General features: G+C 34.6%; 2 protein-coding genes across 10 annotated transcripts; both read right to left on the reverse strand.

Annotated features, from left to right (window-relative positions):
- Positions 1–118: 118 nt before the first annotated feature.
- On the reverse strand, positions 119–24,024 carry LOC123718226 (zinc finger protein 98-like). Of its 9 annotated transcripts, XM_045674686.1 has the most exons (7): positions 23,781–24,024; positions 22,147–22,282; positions 20,878–20,964; positions 19,396–19,524; positions 13,978–14,217; positions 9,078–9,236; positions 5,364–5,436 (listed from the first exon to the last, which is right to left on the reverse strand). In XM_045674686.1, the coding sequence occupies exons 1-6, from the start codon at positions 23,913–23,915 to the stop codon at positions 9,127–9,129; spliced, it is 837 nt and encodes a 278-aa protein (XP_045530642.1). In that variant the 5' UTR covers positions 23,916–24,024; the 3' UTR covers positions 5,364–5,436; positions 9,078–9,126. The 9 variants fall into 9 exon arrangements, with proteins under 9 accessions (XP_045530639.1, XP_045530635.1, XP_045530638.1 ...); XM_045674679.1 differs by lacking the exon at positions 9,078–9,236 and having other exon boundaries at positions 3,145–5,436; XM_045674687.1 differs by lacking the exon at positions 13,978–14,217.
- Positions 5,906–7,642, reverse strand: LOC123718232 (zinc finger protein OZF-like). Its single transcript, XM_045674703.1, has 2 exons — positions 7,369–7,642; positions 5,906–7,042 (listed from the first exon to the last, which is right to left on the reverse strand). Exon 2 carries the CDS (start codon positions 7,005–7,007, stop codon positions 5,907–5,909), a length of 1,101 nt encoding a protein of 366 aa, XP_045530659.1. The 5' UTR covers positions 7,008–7,042; positions 7,369–7,642; the 3' UTR covers position 5,906.
- Positions 24,025–24,327: the final 303 nt, after the last annotated feature.

Consider the following 24,327-nt stretch of genomic DNA (forward strand, 5'->3'; position numbering starts at 1 on the left):
GCCAATTCTACACCTTTCTTTTCTCTTTGTTTTTTGACACTCTGATCATCAATAAGATCATTTGTGTGGCTACGTCGTGGACCTATAAATAAAAGGACATATTAAACCACTTCCGCACAATTATATACTCGTACAGTTTAGGCATCAATACAATCAACCGAGGGCGGGTAATACAACTTAATCATCGACACGGCAGCAGTAAAATGATTTAGAAGAAAATATTTTCAGGAAATAAGGATATATTATATATAATATATTTTTCCAATTTAATGTTTTAATCATATTTACAATAAGACGACGATACTTTGGGTTGTATAATGCCATGTTTAGAGGTCAAATGGCTCCTCCAACTACACTTATGGACGAAGGTTCTACTACAGACCTCACATCTGTATGGCCTATCATCAGAATGGATTCTCAAATGATTACGTAGCGTCGATTTTCTCTTATACGATTTCATACAAATGTCGCACTTGAACACAGGGACTTCAATATTATGTTTGGCAAGATGGCATTTTAATTCGGAAGTTGAGTAGAACTTCATATCACAATATTTGCAGGGATGTCGTCTTTCCATTAGGTGATACCTTTGCATGTGAGTTTGATAGCCCCGCTGGCTTATAAAGCTTCTCTCGCATGCGGTACATTTGAAGACACATGCCACCCCATGCACTTTGTACTGGTGTGAAATTTTGGTACGGTAGTCCCTAAAAAACTCTCCGCAGTACCCGCATTTATTTCGCGCTTTCATAGAATGCACGGATCTTATATGGTACCCACACTTTTGCTTTGTGTCAAATGACTTATCACAATTATCACATTTGAAGGACCCAGTCATATGTGTTGCCGAATGATTCTTCAACTGCTTACTATAAACGAAGCCCTCGTCACAAACGTTACAGACGAAATTTCTAAAATGTACGTTCATGTGCTTTATAAGCATTTTAAACGAACAAAATTTGTTTTTACATATGTAGCATCGGAGTTCATCGTTGTTAAACTTAATAGGTATCATGTAATTTTTGACATCAGTATGAAAATATAAATCGTGTTGTTCAATCAAATGATCTACAAGCTCCTCTATATCATCAAGTGTTCTTGTACATACACATTCCAAGTCAGTAATGTCTAGTTTCATATGAAAAACGCTTAAGTCAGACTTTTTTACTATTGGGCCTACAACTTTGCTATGTGTTTCAATTGTATGCTTCTTTAGATCAGCTGGTACTAGGAATTGTTGTAGACAGTAGGAGCACGTATAGCCTTTACCGCCATACGTCTTGATTGGAGTCGCATTGGACCACTTTAATATGAGCTCTATATTATCGAAATGTTTTTTTAATTCTGGGTTCCTGGTACTTGCTAATCCGACAGGTTTGGGAGTGTTACCTATAAAGAAAACGTATTTTGTAGTACATTGATTACTGTTTAGTATTATATTATTTTCATGACTGAACATCATCCTATTAGGCAATCTTTTATTCGATTTATGTATATGGCACGTTGATTGCTAATAATATTCCGTCAGTGATTTGTCCAAAAAATGTACATGTTTGTACTCTTATATTAAGTTTATAGTGGAGGTAAATATGTAATGATTTTTCAGGATATACCAACTCAACGGAGCTTTGGCACCGTGACGGCATACACGACCATGTTATAAGTTTGAGAACATCCCAGAAATGTATTTATGTAATTCATTGTTGGCGTCTAAGACCAAATTCGTTTAAATATTTAACATATTTACATAATAATACATTTTCGATAACGAATCATCGTCATATCGAATTTTTTATTTAACATCGCCCACTACTCTAGATTTTAACAGTTTGTACTGAAAACTCATGTTTAGTGTGTAATCTAGAATTACAATATTAATAGAAATAAGAAGATATTATACATTTAATTATTTATTGTTCAGTTGTTAGGGTAACGACACACACAACATATGTTGAACTATTGAAATATAATTATATAGTCGATAATAAACTATAGGAAGTAGTATTATTTATTTATTTTTTAAAGAAAATCGAGTACGCTCACCTGATTTTAACAAACCATTGACACTCAATGCCAGAGGTTGCGAGTGCTTTTAAGAATGAATTTTGTTAAATGTGAAAAAATCACAGGACACATTAATGAATAAATCAAATTTTTATATATTTTATACTCAATGTTTGTGATAAATCGGAGTCAGTGAAAGGATGACAATTGACAATTTTGACTTTGACATACGAACCCGATATGAGAGGTGGTGTTCCGGCGTAATGGCGCAAGCATACGAAGTTATTTCGAACCGTTATCGCGTGCGCACTGACCATATACCGCATTTACTGATTATATTAATAAGGATCCAATGCGTGGAGTTGGACACACCGCAATACTTTAGTCTGTTCGATTTTTGGATTCCTTCCTTTTGTATACTGACACGCGACAGCCAGCTCATATTATTTTTCCGAGTAAGGGAATATATGTATACAGCTTCCGGATACCCTATAATCAGCTAAACCAATCGTAAATTAGTACGTAACAATGAGACAGAAGAAAAATATAATTGAAGAAAATAAATGGTTTCTATTTCTAGACAATTTACAGTTCAACGTGGACGTTCAATTCACGCCGGTGATTTTATAAATTGCAGCCACAACATACAAATATCAAACATAAGGCACATATGGGAATCTTATCTTATTTGTATTTTTACTTCCATGAAAACCCAGGATTATAATTGAAATTGTAAGGACAGTGAATTAAAGAAAAAAGCAATTGATAAAGTACTTTAATAAAATCCATATCAGATTCAAGTATTTGTTTTCGACAACGGTAACTTCCTAACACTCCAACTATTCATATCGTGATTTACGCGTTTGCATAACCCTAACAATACGAGGCAAGCCTTTTAAGCTCTGTGGTTTTCATATTACACGGCAATTTTGAATTTGGAAATGTTCTATATTCGAATCATAATCGAATCCATTTTGAATTTCAAAACAGTTGAATGTATTAGGATAACTATTGCCATTATATAAAAAAAATCGGTTGTATGATAACTCACAATAGTTGAACGTGACAACGTCATAAGAAAACACTGATGGAATCTTTGCTTTTTGAAAAGAAACTTTAATTTTATTTGTTTGATAGATATTTTGTATGGATATAGAGAAGGAGGTAAGTGGAGAACACAATTACGGATGTTGAACGCTGCCGATTGTGCCTCTTTGTCGCTCGTACCGCGCTCTCGCTTGCACTTCAAGCCATAAATAGAACGTCTCAGAGCGACGTAACGCCGCATGAGTCATGTTTATTCGTGCGTGCAGCCGGCTCCATCGAATTATAAGACGTTGTCACGTCAAAATTATTAGGAACTGTCAGGTTATGTACGAAAATGAATCTTTCTCGAAAAGCGCTCCTCAAACGTAGAAATTCTTGACCATCCTCATACAGTCCTGAGTCCTGACCTAACGATATCTGTACATTTCCTAAAATTAAGAAAGTATTCGTGGTCAAAGGTTTCGCGGTGAAGAAGTAGTCGACGCTTTCAAGTCGGCCATTTTGAACACCTTCACTTGAGAATAACTGTTACGAGCGAATGGAAAAGTGTATTAAGATACTTTGAAAAACAATAAAAAGTACTAAAGGTTCTAGTTGTGTTTTTTGTCTTCAAACGTCAAAACTAAAGGCATGCCTCGTACTGTAACATACAGTCGACTCTCGTTAATTCAAAACTGGTATAGTTATCAAGAGTTCCCCAAAAAAATTTCATTTCGAAATATATCACTACAATTCAAAGTTGCAAAGAGCAAGACAGAAATATTGTATTGAAGTACATTTTGCGACTAGTTCTAACTATCAACGTACACGAATCTATGATTTTGTTATGATTGACATGAGAACGATACATCAAAACCTTTGGCAGAGGTCAAGCCAAAAGCTTGTCTACAAAACGAATGTCATGAAAAAGCATTTAGGAACTTTTTCTCTTAAAAAGGAGTTAGAGCCGTCAGACCAGCAGCAATGTGCTTTGAAGGAACCCAGAATAACAGAGTCCTTTCGAATTCATTAATTCACGTTATGAATACATATATACACGATAACTTCTAAACTTTTGACATTGTCAAAGAAAAACAGTAACAATAATTGAACACTTTATTATCTCTAGCAAATATCGAACCATTTGATCTTTCAAACACTCGAATAATATTTTAAGAATCCCTCGAGTTTTGAATGATTTCATATGAGGATATAAGGTGCTGTTATGTTCGCTTTAAATAATTAGTTTGTGTTTGTTTAAGAGGTGTGTACGCAAATTGCACTTCTGAACAAAACCTTTATCACAATGTTCACATTTAAATCTTTTATCGTCAAGATGAATCCTGGTATGCTCCCGCAATGTTTTACGTCGCGCAAACGCTTTCTGGCATATGTCGCATTTATAAACACGCTCACCGGTATGCCTCACCATATGATCGTGTAAATCGCTGCACTTATAAAACCTCATTTCGCACATGGTACAGGCAAACTTCCGTAATTTCAGATGATCACGATTTACGTGGATTTTGTAAGTCGTCTGATTTTTGAAGCAACGCTCGCAATATTCACACGTGATCACAGCACCCACGCCGTGCACCTCCAGTTGGTGTTTCTGCTTCTGTCTGGACTCCTTGAACGATTGCGAGCAGTGACCGCACTTATAAACGAAGGTACGGCGATGCACCCTGTTCATGTGGAACGAGCAGGAGCGCATCGTGGAGAAAACTTTGCCGCACTGCTCACACTTGTGCGACCCAGTTTTATGGATCTCTGCGTGCCCGCGCAGTTGCTTCACGTTGACAAAACCAGCGTCGCACACTTCGCATACATAATTCCTGATGTGATCATTCATATGCGCCAACAGCACTTTGAAAGCACCAAATTTCTCATCACATATACAGCATTGCAGTTCCTCACTATTAAATTTAAATGGAACTATAAGGTTCTTAATATCCGTGTAGATTTGTATACTGTGATACTTCGAAAGGTGGTCCAACAGCAATTCCACGTTGTCTATGGATTCACCGCAAATGTTGCAAAACAGTTCGGTTATATCCAGCTTAATACAGTAGCCATTCAAATGTGCTTTCTTCGTAAAACATGCATCATTTATTCCGATATGGGACTGTGATGTGTGAGCTCTCAAGTCCCTGGGATCAACGAATTGTTTAGAACAATAGCAGCAAAGGTATCCTCTGCCACCATAACTCCTTATTGGCGTAGCGTTGGACCACTTCAGTATCTCCCGTATGTTAACCCAGTGCTTGTTCATTTCCTCGTTTAAGCTGATCTTCTCAGATTCCTTTGTCGATGTAAACACTGCCAAATTGGATTGCCATTCCTCATCATATTCTTCCGAATCAGAATCTACTCTTTCCATTTTAACAACAACATCCGTGGGTATACCTATAAAGAAAACGTTTATTTTATTGGTGTTCAAACATTTTCTAATTCTATATCGAGATAGTAAAGTGTCTCAGCAATTTTGATTTTATTGCTTACTTTTAGTACATCATTCAAACTAATAACACATATAGTTCAGTTGTTGTTATTGCAGAAGCATAATTTCTATAAACTTTCAGAACATAGTAAATTTGATTTTAACAGTACAAATATATTGATCATTATAATGCAGGATTTGTCAAAAATGAATCAACACACACCAAATAGGCAGTGTCCTTAGGAAATTAAAACACTACATAATCAGAAACAAAGTTTTGCAAGAAAATTGTATGATCATGTAGTTCGGTAGAGTTATGAATACCTCTTAAAAGATATATTCAAGAAAAAGATTTAAATTCTTCATCTATTTATTTATAAATACTATATGTATAAAATAATGAACATATTTGCATAAACATAATCATATTTTCAATCTAAACCTCTTCACCATGCCTCGTGCGCATATGGCCGCGCCAGCTACACTTTTGGACAAAAGCAAATCCACAATATTCACATTTAAATCTCCTATCGTCAGCATGAATACGCATATGCTCCCTCAACGTATTTCGACGTCCAAACGCCTTCTGACAAACATCGCACTTAAAGTCTCTTGACCCTGTGTGCTTTACCATATGCCTATTCAATCCAGTGACCGTAAAAAACTTCAATTCACAGAACGAGCATTCAAACTGACGCTCCATTAAGTGGTTCGCCCGCAAATGCTTTCTATATGAACCCTGACTTTGAAAGGAACGCCCACATGCGTCACATTTAACTTGACATTCCAGGCCGTGCTCTTCGGACTGATGTTTCTGTTTATGCCTATAGGATATAAATGTCGCATCACAAAATCCGCACTTATTCAAAACGCTCTTCTCGTGAACGCTCCTCACATGACTTTTACATTTGAGGGACGTACTGAACACTTTGTCGCAATGATCACATTTGAATGAACCAGTCTTATGTGTCTGGCGGTGATATCTCATCTGACTTCGAGTTATGAATCCAGCGTCACAAATTGGGCAGACAAAGTTTCTTATATGCAATTTCATGTGTTCCAATATCGCCTTGAACGCATTGAATCTGTTCGAGCATATGAAGCAACGAAGACCTTCACTGTTGTCAAATTTAAATGGTATTATATGACTTTTAATATCTGTGTACATCGCTTTATTATGATCATTGATGAGATGATTAATTAGTACATCTATATTATCAATACTATGCCCGCACAGTTTACATCGAAGATCGGTTATATCAACTTTAACATTAAATTTTTCTATATGGGGATATCCGAAATCTGCTTTGGTGATGCCTTCGTGTGTCTCAACAGTGTGAGCTTTGAGTTCGCTTGGTTTTAAATATTGTTGGGAACAATAGCAACATCTGTAGCCTTGCCCTTCGTAGCCACGAATAGGTGTAGCGTTAGAACACTTTAATATCTCCTCAATATTGTGCATATGTTTATTCATTTGAAGCTTACTTTTTGTATTCATTCTTGTAATGCGCTTCTTCACTGTTTTAACAGTATCCATCGACTCGGTTTCAATTTTAACACCCGGTCGTTTACCTATAAAGATAAAATATTGGTTTTACTGATATTCAGAAAGTGAATCACGCGTCTTTTGCAATGCAATAAATTAATTCATCGTAGTAATTACGCAGTATATAAATTTACCGTAGAGATCCGATCTTAAATTTACAGATTTTATAATGCCATGATACCAAAGGCAAGCTGCTATAGTTTTCTGCTAGTTTCATGAAGAAGCACTGTATGAGGATGTTACCCAGAAGGTTGGTAATGAGCTTGGTGACGTTCCAAAAGGTGCCGAAGATTCGTGTGTAAGGCATGGTTGGATAGTGATTACGATTTTCTGTGACATATGTGATACTCACGAAAATAAGAGTAAATTGAAAGTTAAGTAGTCAAAATGCCGCAAGAACTTCGGAGTTGTAAGCGATTTGTTTCATTTATACTTGATAATCATAGTTTAATCAGGTATTGAATCTATATTGGATTTACTAGCATCCAGTCGTTCAATGATTCAATTCAATAATTATTGATGTCTGCAATCAAAATTGAAGAGAAAAAAATCTACAAAAGAGATGCAGAAACCATCAGATATCTTCACGTTAGTCAAGAATCACTAAATTACTATTAAGTGTTCAATCATAACCAGACTTATATACAAAAAACAATGAACCATGGTAACACATTTCAAAAAAGTATATACTTAATTTAATCTAAAAAATCAAGATTATTTAATTGCGTTATTTTCCTAAACGATTCTTGTTTGAAATTTTTTACGCTGTTAAATTAAAAAAAAATATCTAATATTGTTGACAGTAACAGACTAATATTTTGTGGGTATTTGAAAATAAAGCTTCTAAGTTAACAATGCTTTATTATAACTAAATATGTAATTATTAATAATTCAACCAAGAGTTAACACCCTAACAATTAAAAACCTTTCAACGTACACCAAAGATCAATAATAAAAATATATTCCGAGAAAGAAATACCTAAACATCCACGCGATGTTTCGAAAGGATATGGCTTCGCCACGTAACCTTCTGAATAAACACTTTTCCAGAGTAATCGCACATAACCTTCGATCGTCTTCATGTATCTTATGTGTCTTGTGACACACACCACATTCAAAGGTCCGTACGCCGGTGTGCTTAACCACGTGGTCTTGCAACTCTGACTTAACAAAGAAATTCATTTTACACAGCGTACAGGCAAAACGCCTCTCAAACAAACGATTCGTATGTGTTCTGAGGGCTCCTTTAGTAGAAAATGTTCAACTTGCACTTAAGCAGTTCAACTCTGCCTCCACGCAGGCTTATTATATGTGTCTCTTACGATCTGTATGTTGAGAACATTTATTAACATTTTCACAGCGTATGTGAACAATTTTTCGATGCAATTTCATGTTGCGTGCTTTCGTGAAAACTTTCGGACACCAATTACATTTATATGTACCAGTATTTCAGTCGTTTAGCCGTGCCCGGTTAACGAAGCCATTCTGAACATGTATAATTCTTAATATGTGTGTTCATATGTTCTAACAAAGCCTTGAATTTGTTAAAGGTACGAAAACAGATGACACAACGCAATGTATCCGATTTAAATTTTATTGGTACATTGGTTATTAATATCAGTGTGAATGTTTTGATTATGTTCGTTTTCAAGATGTGAGGTTATTTCATTTACATCATTGAGGATTTTATCACAAATGATGCAGCAGAATGATGAAGACATTTTATGACCAAACCCACTGCAATTCAATTCACTAATTTGCTTGTGGTAGGCCGTGTGCTTTTTTAAGTGTGCGGATTTGTGTCGCGTTTGTGAATTTTGTAATTTGTCTTAAATTAAAATGAGTTTTTTCTATTTCTCTTTCGTGTGTTTCATTTACGACATCCTTCAATTGTTTATGTTTAGAGCTTATTAATTTCTCGTCTATCTCACTTTTATCCTTTTTATCTCCAAATAAAAACATTATAGTGTAATCACGGTCTTCTGGCATTTGTAAAAGTATTAGTTCGTATATATAGGTTTTAATTCGGAACTTCTCAGTGGCTTCCATCTGTTTTCTTACCTCGATATTCGTCATAAATGAGATATTTGGGTTCACAATCTTCGATATCTTAGAGGGAATACTCCTCCTCTTCTCCAATCTTTAGGTTAACAATAGGTTCAAATATATTAGACCGTGAATTTTCCATTAAAGTTGTTTTAGGTAATTTGCTGACGTCACCTACAAAGAAAAGTACTAGTTAATCCTTTACTTTGTCGGTGATTCCATTTGTGCTTCTATTGTTTACGCTCGTCACATTCTAGAAAGTTATACAAGCATCCATATATCAGAATTCGTATCTTCCCAAACCCGTAACATCATTATACAATACATACTATATTTTATACATAAGACCTTTAGAAAATTTATCGCTTAAAGTTCACCATGCATATATTAAGGTTTAAACAAAAATGTATCAGAAATATTAGTATTAGTACTATGCTAACATAGTCATAGATGTGTTTGGATCATTGATAATGCCGCTTCACGCAGATATTATCAATATTTTTTTCAATTGTACGATCCCGACGTGTTATACGAGCTGTATAAGGATAACTGACTCACCAGAGCGTAATAGCGAGAGGACTGGATTGCCATTATAATTTTAAGATTTAATCTACTTTAAAGCTAACCTACTCATATAATATTTAGGACCATATTGTAAATAATATAGTAATAACCATATGGAGTTATGATTGTCTGTTTGAATAAATAATTATTGAAGTGAAAATTCTTCATCGGCGTTGGAAAAAACCGTACAATCACCGTCACATTTTTCCGTTACGCGCCATCTTGTTTCTTATCCACGGTTGATTCGAAGAGTACTTTCTCTAGCGAAGTAGGGATAGAATGTCGTTTAACAATGATACTATCATTCTACTACAATTCATGCAATGTAATAATCTTAGTAGTAATAAGGTAAAATTAAATAATTGCATTATTTGTATTCATGTCTATGATAATAAAAGACTAGTAAAACTTTCTCTAATTTAACAACCAATTTCTGTTTAAAGTTTATAGTGAGTTTTTCGAAATATAAGGTCATAAAGAAGTTTCACTTCTTACGTGTGTACACTAGTAACCGCACACATTTTTTTATTCGTAAATTTTGATTACTATTAAATTGGAGCGAGGAAGCAAACCTAGCTTTTTCTATTGTTTTTCAAGTGTTTTATTTACAAATACCACATACATATTTGTATTTCAATCTTTAAATATATTTTAAGACGATTTTACGGCTTTCTAATGTTCCAACATCGTTTTTATTTGGACGATTTATCTTAACAACTAAAGAAAAGGCGGAAAATTTTTGTTCCTCCTTTACGAATTTACTAACATTTTTACGATACATGAGGATATTTAATTTTGAGTAAATGCTTATGCGTACTTGTTCTGTGACACAACATAGCACCAAAAAGTTTCGTCCCATAATTTAAAGTGTGTGTTTATCGTAGAATTAATAAAAAACATTACAGATCTAAGCGCTATATTATCACATATGTATAAGATATTAATATAAAATCATATTATAAATATTCATCACACGATATTAAACTACACGAGAGCGGTTTGGCTTTTAGCTTTAGTGATACCATGGTTTTTTTTCATATGCTTCCTCCTACTATTTTGCGTTGCATATGCCTTACTGCATATATCACATTTGAATTTCCTCTCATTCGTATGCGTCGCCAGATAGTGGCCCAGCATATGGCGCTTTATAAAGAAACCCATACTACACACTGAGCATGCATACGGGCGTTCCTTTAAATGAACACTCCGCATATGCAGCATCAAATTCGACTTCAAATTAAATTTTTTCTCGCACATATCACATTTGATGCCCTCGACATTGTGCACTTGCGACATATGCCGTGTCTTTTGGTAGTAATTCTTGAAGCGAGCCTTGCATATTTGGCATACACTATCGCCAGCAACGCCCTTATGTTCTGTATTGACGTGAGCCTTCTTTTTAGACTCGGCAGCGAAGACCAGCCCACAGTGCCGACAAGGGAAACTAGATTTCTTTTTCACGTGAGTCGTCTCGTGTCGATTCAAACGGAAGCTATTAACGAAACCAGCGCCGCATATGGTGCATATGAAATTCCTGTAATGCTCGTTCATGTGCTGCATTAACAGTTTCATATTGTGGAAAATTGCAGTGCAGAGGCAGCAGTTGATCTGCTGTTCATTCGTTAGTTTGAAGGGTTGGAAATAATCCGTTACGTCCGAGTAGTACTCCTTGTAATGGTCATCGACGAGATGATTTGTTAACGCGTTAATAGATTCCATTGGCTTATCACATAAGTTGCACTTCAGATCAACAATGTCCAGAAACGCAACAAAGCTGCTCATCCCGGAGCCTGCCTTGTACGAGTGTTTCTCCTTAACGTGATCGTAGTGCGTGTGTCTCCTTAATTCGTTTGGGTCGGGGAAAGTCTTGAAACAGTAGGCACATATATATCCAGCATCATTGCGATCTTTGAACGGTGTTATATTCGAACACGTTAGCAGTATATTCAAGTTGTGCCACTGTTTCTGCATTTCCGACACATGCTTTTCACGATATACTTTATCGTTATCACACAGCTCACTATCATTATCTTCTTTAAAGGTCCGTTTTGGTTTTTTTCGTGCTCCGGTACGGCCTATAAAAGAAAAAGAGCGTTCAGCTTTCCGCCGTTCGGCATATCACACTGCTAAACTAAGCAACGTAAACTTTAACCGTTTAACTTTTGGTCGTAAATTACAACAAAACAATTGAAGAAGCATTGAAGCGTATGTAATATTATTGTACGCAAATTTCAAATACATACTGGAGTCGTCTAGTACTCTAGTCTACACAAATAATTTGATTGGATGAAATATACTCCATTAGTGGATCGAAAAAATCTTACACCAGAGAGAATGCAGTACATTCTGTGGGTTATCAAATATTATAAAAAAAAGTTAGGGATCCATATGAAAACCTCGATAGTCTAAAAAAATTCTCGAGTCACGGTTTTAGTGAAATTTTGTGTGTTAACTGGCAATAAACTCTCCGCCACTCTTTTTAATCGCCAAGTTTTTTTTTGTATTACACAACGTTTGTAAGGAGCTCCAACCATTACCATGTTCCACATGACATCAGCAGGAGGCATGGTGAAATAGGGGCACGCAATTACATTCACGTGGGAACAACACGCAAATACACAGGCGAAATAACTAACATCATCGCATACACGAATTCAAGTACGATCAGTCACCACAAGTCGGTTGCTACTTCACGAGTATGACGCATGGTCAACCATCGCTCCCCCCCCCTCCATATTTTAGGGAGAGAGACAACCCGATGCATGGACGCCGCCATAAGCAATGACATTTAAGCGAGCATGACGATCCTTGAAATGTCAACTTGGCTACATAGAAAATAATATTAATAGAAATAATTTGATACCACATGGATCACGGTTTGTTCCCAAGTTATATATAGCTTGGTGGACTCAGTTTCCGCACTTAGACTCATAAATGGTCCGTTGTGCGTAAAGTCCTGGCTAACAAAGCCAGCCTAACTCCATCCAGAAGCACGGAAGTCTCCTGGGCACTTCACAGGCTTCACAGAGCGACCACACTGCTCATGAGTGTAATAATTGTACTACATACTGTACTTATTGTACTACTAATTGAACTGGTTGATATAAATCAAAATTCGAGCTGTTATTATAATTAATGGTTATGGGTTTAGGGCAGTGACGGCCTAGTGGCTTCGGCGTGCGGCCCTCATAAATGAGGTCGTAGGTTCGATTCCCGGCTGTGCACCAATGGATTTTCTTTCTATGTGCGCATTTAACACATAGTATTACTTGCCGATTAGATTAACAAATGATCATGAAACAGTTATACAGAAATCTGAGGCCCCAGACCTAAAAAGGTTGTTTGTTTCATTAATTTACTTTTTATAGTTAAAATTTGAGATTTCATTTCAAACTAACAAACACGTTACTAAAATAACACTTGGTATACTTGGTTATGAAGAATACAATAGAATCCTGAATTTACAGATGTCCAGAAAAACAAACAAAGGATGCACATCAGAAAACATTACAATAATAAACCCTTTGGTTTCTGTAATTTTTTTTCAGTTAATTGTACCAATTCGAATTCAATATCCATAGTTAAGACAGGACAACGTCTGTCGGGTCCGCTAGTATAATAATATCAAAATAAATGTACATCAAAATGATTACAGAAATATGGTTGTGATATTTTGTAAGAAAAAAAACCCTCCTTAACAGAGGTAAAATCAATAAAATTTTGAAATATTGTTAGGAGCGAAACGAAAACAATAAAAAAGCAGCTTATTCAAATTATTTATTGCAATACAATTCCCTAGGTGACAGTCTCGTCAATTTCAAAAGAGATTGACAATATCGAATGAAACATAATTTGACCAATATACCTATTAGCGTTACTGTATAGATGGATTAACGACAAGTACCGACACGACAACGCGTGCAACTCGCGCGAGTGGCAACACGTGAGTGAGCTATCCACACACGAACATAGACAATAGAAAAAAAGATTTCAACTGTTTGTTGACATCAACCGAGTTATATAGTTGTCGAAACATAGAGCATAGATTTTTTTTAATAAGTTTAAAAAAACACGTGTGCGTTATGTACACGCGTTAGAAGTTATACTTCTTTGGCGTAACAAGATAAAAATATTTTCAACAATTGTATCATTAGCCTCATTCTACGTTTGTAGAAAAAACGACACTAACAATAGAAACAACTAAAAGGTTGACTATGCTACAGGGTGTAGATTTTTTGCAACGATGCGCGTGCGCATCGTAATTAACTCCCATCTTTCTCGAACGCGCCAGATGAAGTATAACTTCAATAATTCAATTAAATTATGACGGAGAAAAGAGAATCATATTTACCGGCAGTTACGGGCTGAGGCGATTGATCAAACGTCATTAGCGAGTTCGAAGATGATGGAGTATACAAAACTTCATTCACAGATGATACAATTCCTTGAACGAGTTGTTTTTTCCGCAACCTATACATCCGAGACCTTTCTGCCGATGTTAATGTTATTTTTTTTATTTTTGGATTCGCCTCTTTTTTTCGGTTACGATATTTTTTACATTTCTCTGCATTTTTTGAACGCATCTCGAAAACTGAAAAATTAAAATATTTTTGTCTTTATTATTTCTCGCCGTGATTAATTTGATTTATGAAGTGAAACTTCTTTATTTACCGTCACATTTTTCGGTTACGAGCCATCTTTTTCTTGTCCCTACCACGGTTGATTCGAAGAGATTCGAAGCCATTAATAACAAAAATATATAATAACGATAACAATGGCAGTAATAATTCTATTACAATTAATGAAATTCTGTAATAATCTTAGTAGTAATAAGGTGAAATGAAATAATTGTATTATTTGTATTCGTGTCTTTGATAATAAAAGTATAGTAAAACTTTATGTAAGTAATTTCTGTAGAGTTGCATATAGTAGATCATTTTTAGAAAAATAAGATCATAAAGAAGTTTCGTTTCTTACGTGTATACACTAGACTAGTACACGCACACATTTTCTTAATTATTTCTCGCTGTAATTAATTTGATTATATGTTTAAGTTCATTCGAATGCTACAAATATTTATTAAAATTTATTTTGATACCATCGTCATGTTTGTGTACGGGACAGTCTAACGAGAAATTGTATTATTAAGAATTTCAAGATTACTTTAAAGAAATAAACATTTTATATTCATTTATTATTTGATTTATAAACTTTTGACATACCGTCAACAAACCTCAAATTCTACAAACGTATCGTACACAGCGCGAGACACAAACGTCAACTCATTTACCAATCACGCGATCGACACGTCACCCCCCCCTGCCCCCCCCCCAAGTGAAACCTGAACATCGCTTCAGGAAAGGACATTTGTTCAAGATGTTTACCGGTATCTATACGCAGGGTTGTGTTTTCATATTTTAAACGATCGCATATATTAAACATATCAATTGATATACGCGTTAATTGACACGGACACGAAATATTCATGTTGATTATTGTAACATATAATTTTCAAAGAACTACGAACGGAATTGTATTGTGTAAAATTGACTATAATTTTTGACGTACGGGAGCCAGACTCGGCGCTAAGTCTGGACTCTGAATCTCACGCTAAGCTTCAGAAACGATCCTTAGGGCGTACCATAACTCCCGTATGTCAAAATCTACCACTCCCCTCCGGTATAGTTCACGCGAAAAGTTGAACGTTCATATACCCATTAAAACTATGTTATTCAAGTCTGTGGTAAAACATACACTATATACAATTTTCGTATTATACACAATGGTATCCATGTATTACAAGAATACTATACGCATCAAGCTGTAGTAAAATATTAGTTATAAAAAAATCTTTATATTCATTAATGCTAAACAGTGATTATTCTTTCAGCTGTCCGCATCATTTTTGCCAAACCAATTCTTCTCCTCCTCGGCCTTCCTCTTGCTCTCAGCCGCAATTTCCTTCAGCGTCATCTCCCGATTATCAATCAAGTGTTTGACATCATCAAACTCCTTGAATATATCCAAGTCATCCTGGTGCAGCTTTATATGACTCTTCAGGCTACACTTCTGCATGAACGTCTTCTTGCAGACCTCGCACTGGTACCTCTTGTCGTCCTCGTGTATTTTCAAATGGTCCTTCAGTGTGCGCAGCCGCGAAAACGTCTTGCCGCATAGATCGCACGAGCACACCTCCGAGCCCGTGTGCCTAGTCATGTGATCAACTAGGCCGCGCTTCGAGAAGAACTTCGCGTTACACTTATCGCACAGAAAGCTCTTCTGCTGGAGGTGATGATGCCGTATATGCCTGTTCAATTCGAATTTCTTCTTATACGTCTTGTTGCACGCGTTGCATGGGAATATTAACGGCGCCTGATTATGCGCTTTCACCAAATGCTCGCTACGATCGTAGTAGCTAACAAAAATCTCCGGGCAGTGCGGGCATTTGTTGCGCAGCCAACCGCCAGTGTGCACGCCTTTCTCGTGGTTGCGCTTCTTCGTCAGCGACGTATACGTTTTATCGCAAAAGTCGCAAGAGAAGTTGCCCTGAAAGTGGGTCTTGTCGTGTTTACGCAAAGCCGCTATCGTTATATAACCAACGCCGCATTTCGAGCAACAGTAATTCCTGTAATGACTGCTCATATGATGATACAAATTTTTAAACGAAATATGAACGACCGAACACAGAACGCAGGCGAAACTCTGTCCGTTCTCTAATCGGAACGGCAGGATTATATCCTTTATATTTCTATGAATTGTTTTATTATGTTCGCTTGTCAAATGGTCTTTTAGTTCGTTCAAGTCCTTCATCGAGCGTTGGCAAATGCTGCACGCGAGGTCTGTGATGTCGACTTTTATGGGATTGTAGCTGAGTTTATAATCGAGCATTTTATTGATTTTATTCTTTTCGATTTGTAGCGCTGTGTGCTTGCGTAACTCGTCAATTGTTTGGAAATATTTCGCGCAGTAGAGACAGGAGAAGCCGCGCATAGTTTTATCCCTAAAAGGGCTGGCGTTGGAGTATTGTAGTATTGTTGTAAGGTTAACTCTATGTTCAATGCGCTCCGGGGTAGCGCTATGATCAGATTTCACTTTCCGCTTTCTGCGTTTGGGGGCATCATCTTCTGTTCCTATAACAGAAACGAAGTAATCTCAATTATCTTCATCCATATCTTCTTAACTTATATTCTTCGCTTGTTTTCACTTATGACACGTATGTATAAAAGCCCAAAGCTTTGCCCAAATTTAACTATACTTTTGACACTTCAAAGTCAGCGCATTTATGGATATCGCGTCATCCCCAAACAATTGCCTAGAACGTAACGAATTCGAGTATTTCGTACTCGTGTTTATAATATTTTAAAAGTTTAAATATACGTAAGAATAGCTCGTTTATTACTAGTTATTTTAGTTTCTGTAATATGTTTTTAAAGATTGTCAGTCTCATCGCAAGTAAATAGGAAAGGCGGCTTGGCTTACCTTTGCGTTCGTCTCCCATTTACAACTGATGACGAAGTCCAATAAAAAAAAAAACTATCACTCCGTAATTCACTTAATGTTTAAAAGATATTTGTTTGTGTAAATTCAAGTCTTAAAATAATAGCTAATATTTCTATACTAAAAAAACAGGTAGCAATGCAAAGTTATAATTAAAATGGACCCAAACTTTGATAAATATGGGTTTATTGACGTACCTACTTTAGTAGGTTCATGTAACATTGCCTGATTGGTGGCCACTGGAAAGGCGGAAGCGTGGCCATCCCTAACAACGACATACAGTTGCAGATAAAAAGAGTTCGAACGTCTTGGAGCAAGGAAAATTTTGGATATTTATGCAGCGAAAGAATATTTTAACCTCCATAGATCGGTTTACTTCGAATCAAATCTACTCTCGTAATTTTTCAATTCTCTCTCAATTGTACAAAAGTAGAATAAAACTATAACTTTGCAAAGCCTCTATAACACAAACAGCAACACAAACTAAGTCATAAGTTGGTGTTGCTAACACAGAAATATAACGAGGGAAAAAAATTATGGAAGAGTTTACGTATAAATTTAAAAAAAAAACGTTAAATATGCCAATTCCTTTTTCGTTTTAAACACTGTAAAATACCTATTCAAATGTTTTAATTGAATTTTGCATCAACCAATTTAACACACTATATGAAATAACTGAATTTTTATATCTTTTAATCAAGATAAATAAATAAATAATTTACTGTACTCATATTTATATATATATGTAAATAAAATAAGTCAATAGCGCCTACAACTTTTTTAGGTCTGGGCCTCAGATTCTGTATCAGTTTCATGATCATTTGTCAATCTAATAGACAAGTAGGTGATCAGCCCCACGTGCCCGGTTTCCTCACGATGTTTTCCTCTACCGTTCGAGCGTATGTTAAATGCGCACATAGATCGAAAGTCCATTGGTGCACGGCCGGAGATCGAACCTACGACCTCAGGGAGAGTCGAACGCTGAAGCCCAACTAATAATTATCGTTGGCCGTTCAAGTAAGCAGATTTACTGCAATATATCCTCCCCCCTTCTTGTGATTATTTGTAGGAATCCTCGAAGATGTATTTCGTTTTCACACTCCCCCTCCTATCCATAGTGGTTTCGTAAATCTTGAACGGCCCCAAAGATAACACACGTCCATAACCATATTTATAGTTTCTTTTAATTTTTTTTACTTTTACTTATAATATCTTAAAGAAGACCTCCAAATACTAATATTTATATGAAATTACGTAACTTTTCCATAATCTTGATAAATAGGTTAATGTTTTTGTGTTCAAGATGACATTAATAAAAAAAAAATAGCACTTCATACGGCTTGATGTAAAATATGACCATGTTAAGAATCTAGTCTTTGGCCAACGATAACACAGGTCTGCGATGAAAGATTTTTTAATAATGTTAATGTATTTTTTATATTATGGCAATAGTTTTAATTTTATGCCAAGTTCAAGTAAAAGGTTGGGAAACTACATGCGAAAAAAAGTCAACAAAATGATAAGCTAGTTAACAAAATATGTACATAAACATATTACATCTTAATATTATTATTGATTATGAAGAAAGATAAAACAATAAAGGATAAAGCAAAAGGGATTTTAGTTGCAAACGGAACACGTAGTAATTGTAAGGAATACAGAAAGGAGGTCCGGTAATTTATTGTATTGTATAAATTGAACAAATCTTGAAAGAATGGCAACATTCAATTCTATTGTCTATGTTTATTTTTACTTTATTCCTGATGCATGCATCCTATACTCTGTGGCTGATCATTCTATAGTATTATAAATGTTTCATAGTCTGTGACTGACTTATCGAACTTTTTCTCCATATCATTGTAATCAAAAAGCTATATCATATAAATCTTATAAATTTGGTATATATAAGAAGATTTATAAGAAAAAATAACAGTTGGAAAAAAACAATTATGCAGACCTGATGAGCCCATTAGTTATAGAAAAATTTCGTTTTAACAAGATTCTAACTGTCATACGTATTATAGTTAAACTATTTCACAGATACTATATACATCTAATATGAAAGATAGAACAGTATAGTCCGTCAAAATGTCGTAACCATGGCAACAGCAATACAGCCATCAAGCCGTAAGGGTACACTGAACAGTTATATCAGTTCCAACAGCTAGTAAAACAAAAGACGATACCAGCTTGCTCCAACCAGCAAATATACGAAGCCTTGATGCCCGTGAACACAAAACCATTGAACCTTCTAAACGAAAATCACACTTACGTTTATTCGACGGCTCGCCAACTTCCACCTTGGGCTTTTTCGCCTTCGACGTGGAGGCTCTAGCTGGTCGCTTTTTCGTTTTCGATTCCATCTTCTCAATTTTAATCGACTGGATTGGTACGTCATATTCTGAAATTGTAAAGCATCTCTTAAATGCGTTACACCAGAACATTTGGATGTTTCAAAGATAGGCCGGAAAAATAAAAAAATATTAAAAATTAGCTGATTTAAAAACAAAATAATAATAATGATGTTTTTTTATAGTAGACGCGATTCACTCTTAATGATATTAAAACAGGGAATACAACTATTTGTAATAATTTAAATTTTGTTATAGATATTTTTATCAACGCAGGCGAATCCAGCCACAATCCCATATTAGCTCAAGGTAAGAGTAGAGAAAAATATTATTATGTAGATAACAAACAATACTAGGCACAGTACACTCGGGAGTCCTGGATTCATTTTTCTATCTATCTATATATATATAAATGAATCCCTATTTCCCTTGGTCACGGCTGGACCGAATTGCTAATTCTTTTTTTGTTGTGTTTATTACTGTCAAGAGAAGGTTGTTATGAAAGAAAAACTTAGGAAAATCGCGCGGAAAATTAGACAATTTAAGAATACTTAACCACCATATTAAGTAATCATAACTTTTGTTACGATAGCAATTCTTTTTCAGTGCATAGCGCTTTTACAATTCAAACTTTTTTCATGTAACCTTATGACGTTTGACATAACATTGACATTGAATGCGTGCTGCAAATATCGTCAAAGAGGATGTACGAAAACTGAATATCGTTTAAAGCAAATGCTTCGATCGGAGTTATTATATTGATAAAATACATATAAAATAATTACAGTCGTTAATTGTTTGTGGCATTAATATTGGAAATCAATGTTTTTCACATGGCCAGTTCTGTCGGAATACAAACAAAACTATTTATATACGCGCCAGAAAAACGAACAAAGAATGTTGTATATCATAAAGCATTTTTAGTTAATTATACTAATTCGAAATCAATATTCATAGTTAGTTAGTTTCAAAAAAAAATCCTACTCAAAATGGCCAGTCCTATAAATATTATTTAAAAAGTCAAATGTCAATATTCTTTAAGAATTCGTTCGTTAGAAAATACCAGTGGCAATAGATGATTTTAGGTCTATCTATAACTGCTTTGTCATCATTTGTTTTTTTTAATAGGTAAATAGAAGCCAACCTCACAGTCACATCATCAAATTTTTTGGTCCAAGGCAAGCATTTCCAACCATATTTTCCCTCGCCATAGTCAGAGTTAAAAGGGCTCAAAGAAAGTCTATTGATTCCGGCTGATTGAAGCCACATTCTCAGAGATAAGAGTCTAAGAGTCCGAAAGCTTACACGGCTCAGATTAAAGTTGTTACAAATGAAGCCGATGAATTATGAATATTGATGATGAAGCATTACAATTATAAGCATGAAATACACATGATACTAACCAGGACTAGAGAAATCATCATCAATATTATCACCACCATCAGAGTTTTCCATTGGATCATTGTTCAATTCTATTTTAACTATATCCCCTGCAACAAATAAGATGAATGCTTAACAATATTTCACAATTAGATATAGTTACATATTATAGTTATATTTGAAATAGATTTTAAAATCACAATATACAAGACCTAGGATTAATGTGCAAATAGCAATATCAATAAAAAAAAAATATTTTTTGAAGAAGCAGCCACGGTCTATATTATACTAAATATAAATTTATGGCTTGAAAATGTTCTAGAAATTATTATATATAGACATTAATTTAATTAAAAGGAGAGCAACTGGCGGCCTTATCGCTTTTGAGCGATCTCTTCCAGGCAACCACTGTGAGAAGAGAAAAAAAATGTATTAAATTGGATAAGGTAGGCAAGAAGTGCAAAAATACATATTGCACATAGTTGTTGAGACAATACTCAACAGGAACAAAAATAAAACAACAAACTAAACCATAAAAATAAAAAGTGCACATAAATCACCATAATTTAAGATCAGTCTCACGTCAGTTAGTAGTTTGTAAGAAAGTTAGGGATAGAATGTGGACAGGTATTGTTTGTACAGAGGAAGATAGAGAAGGAGCTAACCTAATAGGGACCGGAAGTGAATACATAGCCTAACTGCAGAGGCCTTAAAGGATTCGCCAAGAAAGGAGTTGTGAGATAGGATTTCAAGGATTTCATTTTCGGAAGTTTTAGTTATGTGCCCAAAAATTTGAATTATAAAGTATATAAAAAAAACAATTGCCGCTACAACCTTTTTAGGTCTGGGACTCAGATTTCTGTATCTGTTTCATGATCATTTGTTAATCTAATAGGTAAGTAGCTGATCGCCCTTCTATGCCTGACGCACGCTGTCGATATTTTGGATCTAAGTCAAGCCAGTTTCCTCGCGTTTTCCTTCATCATTCGAGCGAATGTTAAATGCGCACATAAAGAAAGTCTATTGGTGCACAGCCGGGGTTTGAACCTACAACCTCAAGGATGAGAGTCGCATGCTGAAGCAACTAGGCCAACACTGCTCTTATAAACTATATTTTAGTCAGTTATTTATATTTCCTTAATACACTATTACTCTAAAAAAATATGCAATCATTCCAACATACAGGGTTTAATTCATGTCAAAACACAAAATGGCCTTAGGCAAACAAAGGCTAATTAAAGAATATCACTGCCCCATTCTTGGCCAATGTACTAAATATAAATTATAAATACCTTTTAAAAACTTATCTTGCATCCTCTTAAATTGTTCTTCAGTATTTTGTACCTGTTTTTTAAAATTAAATGCATTCCGTAATTGTGTGATGCAGACCTCGCAAATACCACCATTGTTCACCAGTGACGTTGACAGCTGTTGAAACAAAAATAAAAAAATTTAATAGTGTAAACTATATTGCTATGCCTGTCTGTACTTTATGTAAAGTTATTTTTATATAGAATGAAAGGATTGTATAAGCAATGTTTAGTAAATTCAACATTTGAAGTGCAGCCCAGTGATGTAATATAGTATATCCCCAGCACAATGAACTGTTATAATTTTGAAACCCTACATGCAAATCACATATCAAGTGATATAACATAATCAGCCTACTTCCATATAATGATGCTTAATATAACATTACTTAACATTCTCTCATTCATCAGAACAGATTTTTATATTTGAGTCCCTCTTAAACATAGCCATCTTATTAGTATTTGTTCATAAGATATAAATACTAAACAGTTATTAAATTACATATGTAGTGTTGCAAACAACTATGTCAATTACTTTACTATTAACACTCTTAGTTATTTCATACAAAACTTTTTAAAACAAATATTTTACTCAGACTTTCTGGAGAACATGGAGGTACAATTATTACACAGAAGATAAATATTTTTATTGCACTTTATGTTATATGTTTTGCAAATTTATAAGTTCAAGCTTGTACCTTCATTATCTTATTTATTTTACAATGTTATCTACCTAATTAGATTTACAGTAACTTTACATTATATAGATACAGGTATATAAATACAGATTTTTAACATAAAATACCAAATATTTGACTAATAGGATTGTCATACCTTATATATATAGTCTAATTAAATTAAACTTTCTTAGTAATATATGATAAATAAAAAGAATGAGCTTTCATTCTAAATTCTGTTATTATAAACTTTTACTCAACTGAGTTAGTTCCATATATTCAAAAAGCTATTTATTCAGTGTGATTTTTTTGTATACATCATTTTAAAAAAAACAATGAATTTCAGTATTGATTTCAGAATCATGTCAAGAATAACAGATTTTTATTGGTAAGATCTTGAATGGAATCTATTAGTCACTAAATAGGAATAGATCAACAGGATTTTGGTCTCACAAATCTCAATTCTCCAAATGAGTGTTTGACATGATTGTATTTAAATTCAAAAACTTTTTATTAGGTTTTTTTTTGTAAAATTATGGCATAATAAAACACAAAAACGCAAATCAAGCAGTGAAAGTTCTTTTATACTCTCTATGTATAGTATTAATTTTACACGGAATTTCTTGATATAAGCTTAAGATATACTGAGGAAAAGTAATATTAAACATTTTATGTACTTTCTGTGACTATTAGTGGTAATGTTATCCACGAAAGTAAGATGATACGATATTTAAAATACATTATAAACATATATTAGTTTAACGAATATTTACAAGTTTTAATAGCTAATGCTGTGTAAAACAAATGAACGCGCTGAACAAATACGGAGCCAAGCCGACAGCCGATCAATAACTGAAATACATCATTTTCATAAATACTTTTTATCGAAACTCCCTTAAGGGATATAATTATTATAGGTATTAACTAAACTATACTTACAGTAATATCGAAGCAATCCTTTAACATGTCGCCATATACTTCTTCGGCACCCATCCATTGATATGAAGCTGTGAAGTCTTTATAAGTACCCTCGGAGGCACAACACCGACACATTCCGTCCTTCAAAGCTTCCATTGTTTATATATCTAATTCCACATAAACTTCACTAATAATTATACACTTAGGAATTAATTAGCGGTATATTCTTGGCGTGCCTTAATCGAAGATCCGCCATTATAAAACATTAAAAATTTGTGTTGCCACTTGCCAGCTGCCAGTAATATACAATATTTATTGTTACAGACTATATAATACCTTGTAACGTATTGTTTTATCTATGTCGTTACGTAAATTTTAATTAAAAATTCGTTTAAATGGCGTGATATTTTATTTGCAATTTTAATGTTAAGTTAATTTCTCAACGTTTTTATTTATAGCAAAGGTCAAATATAGGTATTCAAATGGTATGGTAATGGCGTAAAATAATGTTTCGGTTTTAACAGAAAAACGCGCTTGGCCGAGAGGAACAGCCATAACTGTAGCGTAG

The sequence above is a fragment of the Pieris brassicae genome, chromosome 14 (genome assembly GCF_905147105.1).
Source record: "Pieris brassicae chromosome 14, ilPieBrab1.1, whole genome shotgun sequence".
NCBI lineage: Eukaryota > Metazoa > Arthropoda > Insecta > Lepidoptera > Pieridae > Pieris > Pieris brassicae.